At 38.3% G+C, this 16,353-nt stretch overlaps 1 protein-coding gene across 2 annotated transcripts in view; it reads right to left on the bottom strand.

Annotated features, from left to right (window-relative positions):
* The window catches only part of LOC136259139 (uncharacterized), a 154,460-nt gene that overhangs the window by 130,543 nt on the left and 7,564 nt on the right, over positions 1 to 16,353 (bottom strand). For both annotated transcript variants that reach the window (XM_066052560.1, XM_066052561.1), the window contains exon 2: positions 10,307 to 10,405. In XM_066052560.1, the coding sequence (XP_065908632.1) occupies positions 10,307 to 10,405 (99 nt within the window). The remainder of the gene's footprint in view (positions 1 to 10,306; positions 10,406 to 16,353) is intronic.

Genomic DNA, 16,353 nt, shown 5'->3' with positions numbered 1-16,353 from the left:
GGGAATAGCAAGTGACCTATAATTAATGCAGTCAGGTTCAGACACTTTTTCAGAGGCGCTTATAATTTCTAATTGGTGTAAACATCGTATGAGACACCACGAGGGGGGAAAAGTGGATTGGCCATGCAAGACTACTTGCAGAGGTACCCAGTACAAGTATAGAATACTGTGAAGTGTATAAAATTCTGAGAAGAGTTGGATTTCCACTGGTCCCGGGTCCACTGTTTTTACTTACCCAGGAGGGAGGCCAGACATGATGGTATTGACATGTAATTAAGTTATATGTTTTTGGCTTGTACTGACCACAAGGGTATGCCCAAGTTAACCTCTGAGGTTAACAGTTTACTACATTGTGCCATCCTACTTGTATCAGTCACCTTTATTGCAGTAGTAAAATGTATTTAGACTCTATTTAGGCTGTTTTGGGCGGGTAATAAATCTCATATACTCCACCTTGTTTTCTAATATACTCCACGCCTTCAGGCACAATATAACATATGTTCAAAATCTAGGTTTATCCAATCGCTATGCATTGTTCACGTGCAGTGATTTAACAAGCACTATTATTTTGTCACTTGAGGATACATAGTTGCCATGGCGCTAGTATCATCACAAGAAAACCAGCCGCTTTTGCTGAGCCTACAGCAGAAACAGCCATGGATGAGGTAAGTAATATGAGTGTAATGTGAAATAGAGTCTAAAGCAGTTATATGGGCACAATGTGGAGTCTATGAAATTTATAAACCTGAAGGCCTGGGCTGTAGCGCATGAGGGAAGCGAGGGCGCTACTAAGGGCCTGAGGGTTTATAAATTTCATAGACTCCACATTGTGCCCATATAACTATTATTTATAACCTGATTGCCATTAGTACTTTTACTTGTGGTATTCAAGATCACCTGCACAACCAGTTTTTAAGCTAGAATGAACAAGGCATTAGTGCATCTCATTATCTCCCAAAGATCAAAGAGTTAATTATGCATACCATTTTCTAAGCCATAGCAGCATAAGCTAAGTTTGACCATATAACTGTATCATTCCAAAGCAAGCAGATGGTCTAGACTGAAGTCTTATGACTTCCTTTCCTACAAAGGTCCAATTGATTCCATAGAAGCCCTTCATGAGACCAGTAACTACTCTTTAAATTGCTGTACTATCAGTATCAGTGAGTGTTTGATAAGTAATCAGCTCTGCAGTACATTGGTGGCCCCAATGTTTGAAACAAACATGTCAGTGGTAGAAACACAGGTAAGGAGAAACAGTAAAAGTTAAAATGTCCACTCAAATTTTGCAATACCCTGACAGTACGGCAGGACATGTCTGAAAAGTCATTTCACACACTGATATGACACTACTCCTGAAAAGAGACAAGGAGAGCAAGTCTTTTGTGAAATATAGCACTGAGCAGCATGACCCATACCAGCCCTTAATGTTGAAAATACAAGTGGGGTAAAAGAACCTATCTCAATTTCATTGTTCATACTACCATTACTTCTCACGTTCAAATTGTAATAAACTATGGTGAGTATACTTGGGTATCATGATATGAAGGTGCAACAGCCTTAACTTTGACATCAAAAAAAAGTTCCTTCAGATGTTTGCTTACGTACTTCCCAAGAATCCTGGAGCATAAACATCTACACGAGCTCCATCATCATTATTAGCTGCTGCTGCTGCATATTTAAGGACGGGTCTCACCTGTAAAGAGGCTGCAACGGATGCATGAAAACAGTATTTTCTGGTTACATAAAACGAGTATATCGCCCACCCACACTGGCTGTACTTGGCTGCATGACACGGCTTTCATAGTTTTTGTAGAATGTTCTAGAACAATCTAGATTTTCCATTGGTAGATCTATGAAATTATGAACTTGACTATTGAGTAGATTTTAGCTAGGATTTTCATTTATAAAGTAGAAATAAAGTGAGATCATCAGCCGTGATAGCAGTGGCTTAGTGGTTAAGGACAGTATGGAGGTCCCTGGTTCGAACGCTGGTCAGTAACTTTTTTCAACATTTTTTACCACGTGGTGACTGTTCTATTAGAGTATTTTGACTCCACGATTTATAGTTGTTTGGTTTTTGCTTTGTAACTCTGTAGCTGTCAATGCAATTTCTTTTAAACCACAAAAGGTTTGAGCTAACCTATATGCATACTGATTTTTAAATTATTCCAATAAGTGATTTACCCTGTAGGCATGACAAGTCAGCCTTTTTTAACACGAATAACTGTCCATAGCTCTATGAATATTAATTAGATTTGCACCAAACTTGGTACGTGATTGTGCCACAATACGTTCTTAAAGTGTACCAAAGCTCAGACAATTGAGCTGCAATTTTGCATTTTATAATGGATTTTGTAAAGTGTGCGAAAAGAATAATCTAAGCTACCCGAGCCCACCAAACAAAGAAAAAATGAAGAAATAAGCCAAATTTTGAAGGCTTATATTTCACGATTGCGTTAAGCAATCTTGCTCAAATTTGGTATGTGGGGTCCTGAAGGTGGAGGGCAATTGCAGTATAAACATGATTCCAATTCAAGAAGTAAGCACGGAGCTACATATGCATGAACCCTGTGTTTTGTTTCTTCCTGTAAATATACTCACTGCATGGTGCACCAGCTTTCTTGGCCTCATGACACACTACCATGTGTCATGATTCAGTACTCAAAAAGACTGAGATACTCTAATAGAGCAGTCACCTACATTCAACTCTAAGAAATCATTTAATGAATACCACTAAACTGTATGGCTGCCCTCTAGTAGGTGTAGAGTGGTACAAGTCACTCAGATTAAAGTGTTGTGGACAGAAATGAAATTGACTAGAAATAGGAATGAGTAAATTTTGCTTTTTTCCACCTATTTTTCTTTCCAACAATTTTTTTTTATTTCTTACTTATTTTACTCAATATTTTGCTCAATTTTTTTTCTGTTTTGCTGAACATTAGTAACAATTAATTACAAAATCCAAGCTTACAAGCATGTGTAACTGCTATATTAGAATTTCATACATAGTGACTGCTCTATTAGAATATCTCAATCTTTAGTCACCGTTTCCTATTGTCCTAATACCATGTGTGACTGTTATATTAGAGTATCTTGATCTTTATCATGCAAAATGTGCTAAGTTGCCATTCCTTGGTGCCCATTTTTCCAATTTTCTACCTTTTTTTCTAGCATTTTGCTCTTTGCTCTTACCAACGTATTTTTCCAAACATTTTGCAGGCAAAATCGGCATATCCCTAACCAGAAATATGCAATATTACCTAGAAAATTTTTGAACATATTTTGAACACTGTGTACCACCTCAATCAGATGATGAATACGTAGTACATGCAATCTGGTGTATATTGAGCACATATCAATGACAGTTTACATTGGGTGTATAATATGTATGTATAATATAATACATTGTGGCCACACTATCTGGTTTTGACCTATAAACTATTATGTGTGTAGTTCAGTAGTATTGTACAATAGGAATCATGAAGGTGTGTGTTTTACTGTAATAAAATCATTAACCAGAAACCAGCCTCACAATACCATCATGACATCCTGGCAGTATTATAGCTATAAGTAAGCGCAGTGACTTTTATCGCGATCTGAAATGTTTACAATAAGTTGCTTCTAATTTATTAAAATTAATACCACTACCAACAAATTAACCGCATGACCGATTGATGACTTCAGACAAAAATAACCTGATAATAACTAAGGCTGCGGGCTTAATTTTTTCAATACTACATGTTGTTTCAGTTCAACAGGATACTGCAGTACAGTACATACAGTGCACACATTATGGATCTACCTTTGTGTCCTGTCTACAGTATTTTTGAATGTCAATACACTAGTATTGTGTCTATAGCTTTTCCTACGACAAAAAGGGCTATTTTTATATCATCACCCTAAAACTTGGCATATCTAAATATACAACACTCTCCATGTATTTAACACAACATGCTCGAAATTTTGGCAAGCAAGACAAAGTTTATAATTATAAACATGCTGATTTTTTGGCACCTGTAGCTGATGAAGATCTATTGAGCACTAACAATTCCCAGTGACATCACATGATATCCTACCTCAAAGCTGGATGAAGTAGCAAATGTGAAATTGTTCAGGGAACAAGTGAATAATGATATAATCGTGTGACATTATGGCTACCACAAAACAATCCATTCTTTGTTTCAAGTTCCTGTTCACAGAATAAGATCTCTCCAATAACTGGAACCCACATATCTTTATAACATGATACCTTCTGACAACGCTATTCACCTTAAGTCATGGAACACAACAGCATTTGGTAGCGAGATCAATCATACACTAATTTCTAATAAGCAATGTGCAGTGTTATTATTAAATGCTATCCCACTAGGGACCTGTGGGAAGGCTAAAGCCTGTGAATACAGAGAGCCAGAAACATGTTACTGAAACACTGAAGTGGAATTTCCCTTATCTGGACTTCTATTATCTGGGCACCTCCATTGTCTGTACAGCCTAAATTACTTGTGGAGCTTGTAGTCTATTGATCATAATGAAGGAAGTTTGGGTTCAATGAAAGCACAAAGATGGAGCCTAAAGGTTGCTGTTTACCTGTTTAGTGGTTGTTTATTCTACTATATATAATAACAACCACTTGGTTGCTAGGTGATACAATATTTTTACAGCATAGGAGGGTGACCATGAATGTTATTGTTATTTACCATGTAGAACTCAACAAGAGTATAAAAACACAGATACAGGGCCGTAGGAATCGGTCCGGTTTGTCCGGCAATGGCCGGACCACTTTGCAACCCTACAATAATCGTGTTGTTTGAATTCGTAATTTCAATTATTTTGATGCATTTCGATAAATACGACAGCTGAAAATGGCAACGTTATTCTCCTGGTTTTCAAAGTCAAGTTCTGCGTCTACCTCATCCTCTTCATCATCATCTACAGTATCTTCACCATCGTCATCATTGGTGCCATCATCCAAGCAAGACAATTCTTCCCCATCACAGCTCGCCACATCCGGTTCCCGCCTCGCATCACAAAACGATTCTTCCCCATCACAGCTCGCCACGTCCCTCGTATCACAGCGTCACACTGACAGTCTCAACTATCCACAAATACTTGATGCTCCTCACCAGCCTCGTTCATTCCATTTTCCACGTCGTTCGTTTCAGTGGAAGTAAAAAGGTGGTTAGGCGGGGATTAAATGCAAGTTGGTTCGACAGCCTATGATGAAAGTAAAGATTTAGCGTTTTGTTACCTTTGCATGAAGGCAGTAAGGAAGAACACGTTAAATCTTAGTAGGTGTGCAGACAAGGTCTTTATATCTACAGGGTTTTCTAATTGGAAAGATGCCAAAGTAGCTAGCCTTTAGAAATCACAAACGAACTAAATGCCATAAAGAAGCTGTTCACACTGTAGTAGCCCTGCCCAGAGATTATGAAGATTGTGCTGAGTTGCTTTCCTCGCAGCATGCAAAAGAGAAAGCTAATAATAGGAAAATGATGCTTTAGTTATTTTTCTGCATTGCGCAGAATTAAGAGTTACCTTAGGTCAACAATGTCTCAAGTAAGATTCAATTTCCTAATGGTACTACTTGTACACAAAGAACTAACTGACCAGTTGCATCTCATTGAAGTAGCTAACGAGTTTGTTAGCAACAAATCTACTGAACCCAGATTAAGTATATATCTTCGGGAAATTTACTGAGAGAGATACTGTAGGTGTAAGTGTTTGCCTTAATTGTGGAAAAGTCTTGGGTTGCAGTACCTGTTGTAAATAGACTTATATGATGCATAATAGCTATAGCTGCAGTTGTGACTTTCATGCTTATTTTGTTGTGACATGTAGTGTGTATAATTATATGGATCAGTTTTGCAATTGATTTTTACCCTGCATTATTATATAACTAGCATTTCTCATCATTTCAGTTGTAACACTATTATTACATTATAAGTACATCATGATCATGACCATCACCAAATCATTTTCAATGTGCATGAGCTACAATTATATGCCAAACAATGTGGCATACATAAAATATGAAATAATAAAAAAATCATGGTACAGTATAGTCTAAGTGTCAAAAACTAGTCAGAAAATGCACCAGATTCCATCTCAGAGTGCTAATTTTTAAAATTTTTCCTGGGGGGGGGAGCGTGCCCCCAGACCCCCCTAGCAGCTCCATGCTTCGCATGTCGGTTGTGTGCTTTACACAACTGTGACCAGCTGCTAGCTATCTCACAGAAAATTGGCCGGACCACTTCAACATACCTTACTACGGCCCTGAGATAATTATACATAAATCAGTTAAGGGAAGAAGAGGTACAAGGATAAGTCACGTCATCTTTAAATTGAAGGGGTTAGCGGCAAAAAGGGGACAAGTGCCACTTTGAAAAATTAGGTAACTATGTAGTGGGCATTAAACAGAATTTTGGGACATAATTGAATTATTGTAACATTTGCTAAAAATTAGTTTGAGTCTACCATGAATTTTAAAATTCTGTTCTTTACTTAGTGACAACATTATTCACATAGCTAAAACAAGCCATTCTAATTATTAGAAATGGTCAGGAAAATTTAAAATGGCACATGTCCCCTTTTTCCACTGACCCCTTCAATTGATTAATATCATCCAGTACGACCAGAGAATCACGTAGAGAATTCCACAATTTGATGGTAGAAGGGAAGAAAGAATTTAAATATGTGTCAGTTTTGGTAAACAAAATAGTGAAGCACTTGCTGTGTCTACAGGTACGTAGATGATGTACAGTAATTGTGTCAACAAGACCAGGTAATATTTCGACAAACAAAGCCAGTTTTAAGAAGCTTCTCCGGTGTTCAAGTGACAGCCAGTTTAAGTGTTCAAGCATGGTAGTCACACTACTGTGATAAGAGAAATTGTTTGTAACAAAACAGGCAGCACTGCTTGGAACCTTTTCTATTTGTTTTATTTGGTACAGAAGGTGTGACTTATGCAATTCCACTTCCCTCATTATCCATCCTGAGATTAGCTCAGGGTGTGAAAGTGCAGGTGTTCACCTAGGGGCCTGTTGAAATTCCTGTGGCTTCCACAGAGTCCCAAGAATTCCTACCTCCAAGCATCCTAGTAAAACATGCAGTATTAACTAAGGTTTAGAAAAACGTGTTCTGAACATGGACCTATTATAAGGCTTATAGGAGAATCTGTGAAACCCTGCACACCTTACCAAAACAACTACCATCTGTTGATGGTGGCAACTGACTCACGACAGGATCAGACTAGCGGCTTATTGTTCTAACAGCAAGGAGCTATGTACATCAGAGGAAGTTGGTCAAGCTCATCAGCCTATGATGTAACATTACACAACCAAGCATTGTTCTAGGTGTTAAGACTTGTTTAGCAGCTATGAAAGCAGCACATTGTACTGAGAAGGTTTGTAAGGGTGCTGGGACATGCTGGTATGGATATAAAATCTGTCTTTTAGAATATTAAGAGGTGTGAAGGTTGAATTAGTTCAACCCTTTCTTTGAGATCACAAGATGGCGTGACCAACCTCCTCTGGAGCTACATTAACATCATAACATAACCTCAAAGCATATGTATAGATATCTGACTGTAATTACTGTTATTGTAAGACAAGATGTTGATGGTCACTTTGGTACCAGCAGGCTTGTTGAGTACATACTGTATTATGTCTGCCAATATACACAAGCCAATTAACCAGTTATCAGGGGAGTGGATACACCCGGGCCTGCCTGGGCAAAGGCCTGGGTAATCACTGCTGGTGCCCAGGCTACGAGCATAATAAATTACAGCGCCTGCCCTGGCACGCCCCTACTGAAATGAACTAAAATACATACTTGCTCTTTTTTTGCGCATCTATGACACTTTTTGAGCAGTTGTTACGTATCATCAAAGATTGCCTATTTTGAAGATTCCTTTGTACAGTTCTATATAATGCACAGCATCACGTGATTACATTTTGAAATCTGAGCGGTTGCGGATTGAGCACACGCGATTTTGGTGAAATTTCTTAGTTGAAAACAGTAATGGTAGACCGATGAAAAACTGACAAATGTTGTGGCTACCGTCATCTTCCAGGTCGTGGTGGGAAGAGCTGTGGTCATGTCATTGTCAAGGATTCCGGAAGCAAGATTAAAATCTCGATTAAAATATTAGTGTTGGATATATATAAAGCACTTGGATATATGAAGTACGCCTAAAGAAAAGTTGTATACAAGTACGAAAGAGTGAAAAAGAAATCGCTACTGGGGCTGGAGCATTAATTAAGTCAGTTGTTTCTATAATATTCATGCAGTAATATTAATAGCTTAGCTGCATAAACAGCAGTGTGGTAGCAAGCTAGGTACACGTACGCACTTTTAAACAATTTTTCAAAAGCAAATGTGTAATAAAGAGTCCACAGAGATGGGCTCGTGTTTTTACTAAGTAGCTTGCATGGGGACTGCTGTACTTAGTGCCCGGGCAACCCTGAAGGCTAGCTACGCCCCTGCCAGTTATTGCCAATTATTGGTAGGCAATTAACTGTGAAAACATTTTTGTAGGCTAGTTGCATTTGAGCAGTACTGTATGTTATCCAAAGTGATGTAAATGTAAAAAAAAAATTTAACAAGAACATTACAACTTTAATGACACCACTGCAGCCATTTTTTGTTCAGTAATCTTTGTCAAACTGTATGCAGCATAAGCCTTTGTCAAACTGGTACTAGGGATACTACAATCTTTAAATGCCTCATATTGTACTTTGCGTGGGAGGATCAAAGCGATGCCGAGTATTATATTGTCCATACAGTACTAATTAGCTGCATAACTGTACTGTATGAGTCATACAGTACAGTTATGCAGCTAATTGGGCAAATACAGCACACTTGGGCAAATACTGTACAGTAATGCGGAGAATTTATTTAAGGAATGTTACGTAAACAACACACTGGAAATCACTAAAACCAGCCAAACTAATCCTACAAGTTCATTCTACGGCTAGGTTGTATAAACACTTACTGATCGTCTGATCACAAAGCTTTTAAACACGACTCCACTAAGACAGCATGATTGATCACGTGTGTGACATTGTAAATCACTAAAACTAGCCAAACTAATCCTATTAGTTTATTCTACGACTAGAAATAGATTATATGAACACTTACTGATATCTTTATCACCGAAAATCGTAGTGGTTTGAGTACTAGAGAAAATCGCTCCGAGCCAGATGCGACCAGGAAGTACAATATAACACTTAAAGCACCAGCTTGCTTGTGTGTACGAAAAATACAGTACTCGGGGGGTGTCTCTAGGCAAATACAGCACTTGGCTTCACCTCGTGCTGTATTAGTCTCTCGACACACACTCTCGTACTGTACTTTCTGTACATACGCGTGGCAGTGCTTTAACTCTAACAAATAGTTTTGAGGCATCTAATATAAATACACTCAAAGTGTCAATATGGAAAATTAACTCCTTGGTATGGTTTCCTAGCATGACGGTTACTATTTAATTGAAGATAAAAGGAATGGCAAAGCACCGAAGGCAGACATTCATGAGAACCACAAAATAAAATGTTGGTTATGTACTGCTTTGTTTGGTCTCTAGCCTTACAACTGTTAGGCAGGCATGAAGACTGACAGCCTAGAAGACCAATATTCAATTTTTGATGATTGTTTTCAGATTCAATATCTAACTATGTACAGTACTTGTACTTGTTTTAACATGTATTCAATTATTGAATGGAGTAAGACTATTCTGTAAAGGTGATTTTCATTGTATGTGATATTCCTATGATGGTTTTTAGAAGTGGAATTTTAGTAATGCCCGTCACTTCAGGGGTACCTTACTAAATAGTACTACCACACTGTTTGATATAAGCTTGTAAAATTTACTAAATTTTCTTTACATTTGTAATTTCTTTCACTTTGTTAACCATGTCCAAATATGAAGATCCAACATGAGGTGTAGCTAATATTAAAGAAATGCTAGAAGCTTTGTATGATACAAATTTCACTACTGTAGTACTACTGTATACCAAATTGCACTACCTTCTGTTATATTCACCCACTACAAATGTGTTCACCATGGATAACACCATCCCTAGAGAAGTGAATCCATAATATGCTCAGGGACATTTCTATATTAAGCACGTGCACCTAACAAATGATCCATTGTACAAACATGTACATAACAACTAAACTATATGGAACAGTTAAATGTGTGAAATCTATTACTACACACAATACAAACATTAATATGTGTAAACATGATACTACATACAATATATGGTAACATATATAGTAACACACTACACATTGTATCACCCACCTCATCCTTCCCATTGATATCTACACCATACTGCAGGTGCTGTTGTACTCCATAAAGTCTGCCATTGTAAGCAGCATATGTTAATCCCTCAATGGTATACTATAGTGTACATATGGAACAAATAACATGTCATGTACTATACAGCTACACTACTGGACACAATACACAACATGGTGGGGTAAGTTAGAGGTGTAATTTTTATCCCTATAACAAGTGGATGACTACCTTGATAGATGATAAGGAATTAATAACTATACAAATAATCCACAACCTGATTATTAGGTATTGTTTTGTAATGATACATTAATAATAATTATTTTGTAATTCACAAAATATTTTGTAACTCATTATATGTATACATTGCCATGTACTGCTAAGGAAAGTAGCTCAGACAAACCACTATTTGTAATATATATCATGTTTTGTATATCATGTTTTGTATATCATGTTTTCACACACAAATGATCTAGAGAAATCTCAATCAAGACTGCTCATTATTTTCATATAGCATAAGCAATCATTTATCAGATTGACTCAATTACCGGAAACTCAACTATCTGGTGGGCATTTACTAATAAAAATGGTGGAATTCCGTAGTACAAAGAAGTGGAATGGTTGACGAAGACTGTTTTATGTTTGTTGAGGTTATAATTCTACTGATAAAGGAATGGACAAAGGTTTACAGTTTGTTTGACTTTTGTACTATATATAGGTTTGGGGCTGTGTTTGGATGCAAGTTTATCCTGCACCCATTTGTTCTCCGTCACTATGAGAGAGTACTGTTGATTTCTGATTCGATGTTAGTCACCAAACAATAAAAGAAACAAGGCAAGCCATGGTGAAGGCCAGGATTCGATGAAACTTCCACGAATAAACATTGGATATGGCTACTACCAAACATGGGAGTTGAACTGGCATGCTCAAAGAGGACATAGCGGCTGTGGTGAAGACAGAGATTAGTGAGAATACAGTCTAGAATAGTGTACTACAATCACACCAACTGTTAAAAAGCGTGGGTACTCAATTTCATCACTGAAAGTGTAGTATGCCGCCACACTATCCCTACAAAACATCTGAAACTGAGAGATCGAGAACAGTGCAAAGCAAAGGATCTAGAATTAGTTGGAAGCTTGTTGTTCCGCTATTTATTACTGTAACCACTTCATTAGTGGTTAGATACTGTTCTGTATTTGAAACATGCAAGCATGTGTGAGCTCTGGTAAGCGAGTTATGGTTCCGGTAACTGGTTATTTCGACTCCGCACCTTTTTATCTATTACTGGTTATGGAAGGCAGCTACTGACGTCAAACTTAGGGCACAGCACAATTATATCTAGGGGAATACCTCCACTGAAATTTGTGTCTGAGGAATGTTTGCAGTGGATGGTACATTCCATGGTAATAAGGGTGTTGATAATCGATTGCTTACACTACATACAAAGAGTACATGCCCCTTTCAACTCAAAGTTTATTTTTATTTATTTATTTATTCATCTATTTGTTAGTAATACATTATTGCTGGTAGCCTACAAGTACTGCTTTGTGGCTATGGGGGAAAGATGTTCACAAAGTCCGTTGAGAGCTGCTACATGTACCTGTAATTTCAAACCAGCAAAAAACCCGTCCACTTCAAAGCAAAGCTTGCTGCATGAAAGTTTTCCTTCTCATGTGCTGACCACTTTTACCATTGAATGGTTTGCTCACATGAGAGAGGGCTTTGACAAACTTAGATAGGTGGGTAGGTACGTAGGTAGGTACAGATAGGCACACACATGTGGTTACACAGAATAAATACCTACAACCATGCAGCTATAGGAGAACACCTGGTTTAAATTATTTGGCATAATTCATTGTGTGTACTGGTCTCATGGAATTAGCTAGAAACAGTCTCTTAAACAATATTCTAGACATTATCTAACTCTTATAATGCTGAAGACACCATTATCCAGTTAAAACCACTGGTACTGCTCTTCCTTATAAGTAACAAAGGTCATGCATGCACTAATTAATTAGAACACATATACAAAATGTGTCAGTACTCGCTATTCCTATAGTTTAATTACTGTAATATGAATGTACACCTGCAAATCAGAGGAGGTACAACACACTCACATGAGCTCATACACAGCATCTGTACAGAGCAACTGAAAAGCAACATTATAGTGCTTCATTGAAAACTACATAGGTGCCAATTGCAAAACTACGTAGTAACCCTAAGGAAGAGCAGTACCAGCAGTTGTAGCTTGATAATGGTGTGTTCAGGATTACAGGAGCCAGATAATGCCTGGATTATTAACACTGTTACCAGCTCAGTTCATAAGTCCAGTCTACAAAACACACCATGCCAAAACAAAATAGCAAACTCATCACTACCTAACAGATTTACACTGATGGAAGATGTTAGAAGATTTCAGTTTGGTAAAACAACTATCAAACTTGGCTTTGATGGCTTACAAGAAGTTTTCTGTAACTGCTCGTTCAACATTTAAGAATGCTAAGAAAGCTTTACAGGAAAGGTTTAAACCCTAAAGTCATAAGGATCTGTATCTTACAGAGTTTCAGACGCGATATAAGGCAAAGACTGAGAGTTGGCCCGACTTTGGTGAGGACTTGGGTTCTGGTAGACAAGACATATCCTTCATTGGATGATGAAGCTCGGCAACAGCTAGCGCTTCAGAGATATTTATTTCAGCTAGATAACGAACAGGTGGCTTTTAGTGTGAAACAGAGGAAGCCAAAAACTATTGAGGCTGCTGTCAGTATTACTTTGGAATGTGAGTCTTTCTTAATTAAGTCCACTTCTGCGAGTGCTGGAGCAGTGGTACCAGTGCGTGTTGAATCAAATGATAGCATTTTGTTGGAAATGATGACACAGTTAATGGCACGATTGGATTAGCTGGAAGAACAATCATCTAAACAAGTGGCTCCAAAGAGGAGGGTAGAGGAACCCCCATTAGACCGGGAGACAACAGCAAAGCAAAGAGTAGTGGTATGTTAATGTGGACAGGAAGGGCATTTTGCTAGGAGCTGTGCCCAGCCCAAGAAGTCCTCGAGTCAGGGAAACTGACAACCCTTGGGGAGACCGCCCTGGCCCCAAGGGAAATGACAAGAGCATTTGAATTGTTTAACTTTGCTGTGTCAATTGTTAATCCTAGCATGTCTTTTTCAGTTACAGCCACAATAAATGGTAGTGCAGTGGTATTTTTGGTAGATTCAGGTTCTGCCCTGACTATACTCCATGCATAAGGACACTTGGGAGAAGTGTAAAGAATCTGGACAGGATTTAAGGCCATGGAATCAGAAGAGGTTTGTGGGTGCTGAGGGTAGTCAGTTGCGCGTGTTTGGATCTGCTGAAGTGACTGTGGATATTCAGGGTGAGAAATTCCAGCTGTCAGTTGTAGTTATTGAACCTTTAGTAACAGAGGCCATCCTTGGTTTGGATTTGCTGTCACAATGTACTGTTGATCTGTTACATAAACAGGTGTTGGACATGTTGTCACTTTACATTGTCAACAACAGAACATGAAACTGACAGCTGAGCTTGTTGATGTGTATCAGATTGAAGCTGACCCTGGTGGTAGTGATGCAACATCATATATGTGTAGTAATTTCGAGTCATCCCAACACATTGAGTCACCCCAACAGGAGAGTAATGTCGAGTTGTTTCAACAAGATAGTTTAACTTGCCACAATCAGGAGGTGGATGATCTATCTGTGAAGTCTTTGTGTGTCTTCTCTGTCAAGGTGCAAGATAATGTTAGAATTCCTAGCTACACTGAAATGGAAATTTTAGCTTGTGTTAATTGGTGCACCCAGAATCTCAGCAGTTGTTATGTGTTAGAGAGTAATTAAGGAATTCTGATTTGTTTGTGGCAAGAGCACTGGTCAAAAGTGGTAGTTCTGTATTTATACATCTGTTGAATCCAACAGGGAAGCCTATCACTCTACATTCAGGAGCAAAAGTGTTCACTTTGTCGGAAGCTGTTGAAATTGTTGATAATCACAAGTCAGTGAATGATATTAATTTAGATAGCGGAATATCTGTCTCCACTGTGTCGCATGATATTGGCAAGGAATTGTCTGCTCTTGAAGATATTTTTCAGGAATTAGTAGAAAATACTTCATTGAGAAGCATCTTTTGTTTACACTTCTGATGGATTATGCAGATATATTTGCTGTGTCAAAGGATCAGCTGGGTCGTTCAGATGTTTTACAACACGAGATTGTTACCGAAAATGTTACACTTATTCATCAAAGATTCTGTAGAATGTCACCACAAATGCGCACACTTCTAAATGATATGTTGGCAAAGAAGATTATTAAGCCATCAAATAGTCTATGAGCCTCACCAATAGTTTTGGTTAAGAAAAAAGATGGCACTAGCCACTTTTGTGTTGACTATCATCAACTTAACACCATCACCAGAAAGGATGCATATCCATTGCCACGAGTGGAGGATACTTTGGAAACTTTGTCTAGTTCACAATTGTTTAGCACTTTAGATTTAGCCAGCGGTTACTGGCAGGTAGAAGAGCAGCCAAACGATAGAGAGAAGACTGCATTCATTACATCAGAAGGCCTGTATGAGTTTAATGTTCTTCCATTTGGGTTGTGTAATGGCCCAGCAACTTTTCAGCATTTGATGAATATTTTGTTGCCTGGGATACAGTGACATGATTGTTTAGTTTACCTTGATGATATTATTGTATTGGGCCACACATATGATGAACATCTCCAGAATTTAATTAAAGTTTTTAACCAGCTCCGTGATGCTAATCTCAAGGTACAACTTAAGAAATGTTCATTTTGTAAGAAGGAGGTAAAGTTTTTAGGGCATATTGTTTCTCCTGAAGGTATTGCCACTGACCCTGAGAAGGTGGTAAAGGTGCTCCAGTGGCAAACACCAATAAATAAACAAGAGTTGCAGCAGTTTTTGGGCTTCATCAATTATTATAGAAGGTTTGTTAAAGATTGTGCTCAGATTTAAAGACCATTATACCAGCTTACTGAATTTTATTGCCCTTTTAAATGGACCATTCAGTGTCAGGAATCATTTGAGGCATTATATAGGGCTTTGGTATCTGCACCAGTACTGGCTTTTCCTGACTGCTCTAAGGTATTTATATTGGACACAGATGCTAGTAACCACGGTGTTGGGGCAGTTCTTTCTCAGGAACACAATGGTGAATAACATGTTGTGGCATACGCAAGTCATTCTTCAACCAAGGCTGAGAGGAGGCATAGTGTTACTCGTAAGGAGTTGTTAGCAGTGGTTACATTTCTAAATCATTTTCGACCATATTTGCTGGGAAGGCAATTTAAATTACGTAGAGATCATGGCCCACTGGTGTGGATTAGGAACTTTAAGGAGCGAGAGGGTCAATTGGCTTGCTGGTTAGAACAGTTGGAAGAATTTGATTTTGAAATAGTACATCGTAGTGGCAAGTTGCATAATAATGTAGATGCACTATCTCGCCTTCCTTGTGATCAAAATGCGGATGCTTTGGTTGATCAGATGGTAGCCACTATATCCGTCATCTACTTACACCTTTCAAGACCTGAGAAACCAGCAGTTGGAGGACAGCCTTGTGGGACCTTTTCTGAGAGCTAAGGAAGCTGGTAACTTGCCTCCAATCTGCTCATGGAGGACCGAAATTGAGAAAACTGGTACAGCTTTGGGATCAGCTGTTGGTTAAGGATGGGATCTTATGTCAACTTTTTGAGAATGTGGCAGGTACCAATGCAGTGGCCCAATTGATTGTTCCTGATAGTCTCAAGAAAGAGTGGGTCCATGAAGATGTTGGTGGTGGAGTGGAGAAAACAGTTGCAAAGTTGAAAGAAAGGTTTTACTGGCTGGGCCACTTTAATGATGTTCAGAGTTGGTATGCTACTTGTAGCAAGTGTATTTGCTTGGAAAACTATACCACCACATGGTAGGGCTCCTTTGCAGCCTGTTTAGGTTCAGTACCCTAAGGAAATGATTTCTGTAGACATTATGGGCCCTTTTCCTCAGAACGAATATGGAAACTGTTATATTTTGGTAGCTGA

The sequence above is a fragment of the Dysidea avara genome, chromosome 6 (assembly GCF_963678975.1).
Source record: "Dysidea avara chromosome 6, odDysAvar1.4, whole genome shotgun sequence".
NCBI classification, from domain to species: domain Eukaryota; kingdom Metazoa; phylum Porifera; class Demospongiae; order Dictyoceratida; family Dysideidae; genus Dysidea; species Dysidea avara.
This window is presented reverse-complemented; position numbering and strand designations above follow the sequence as displayed.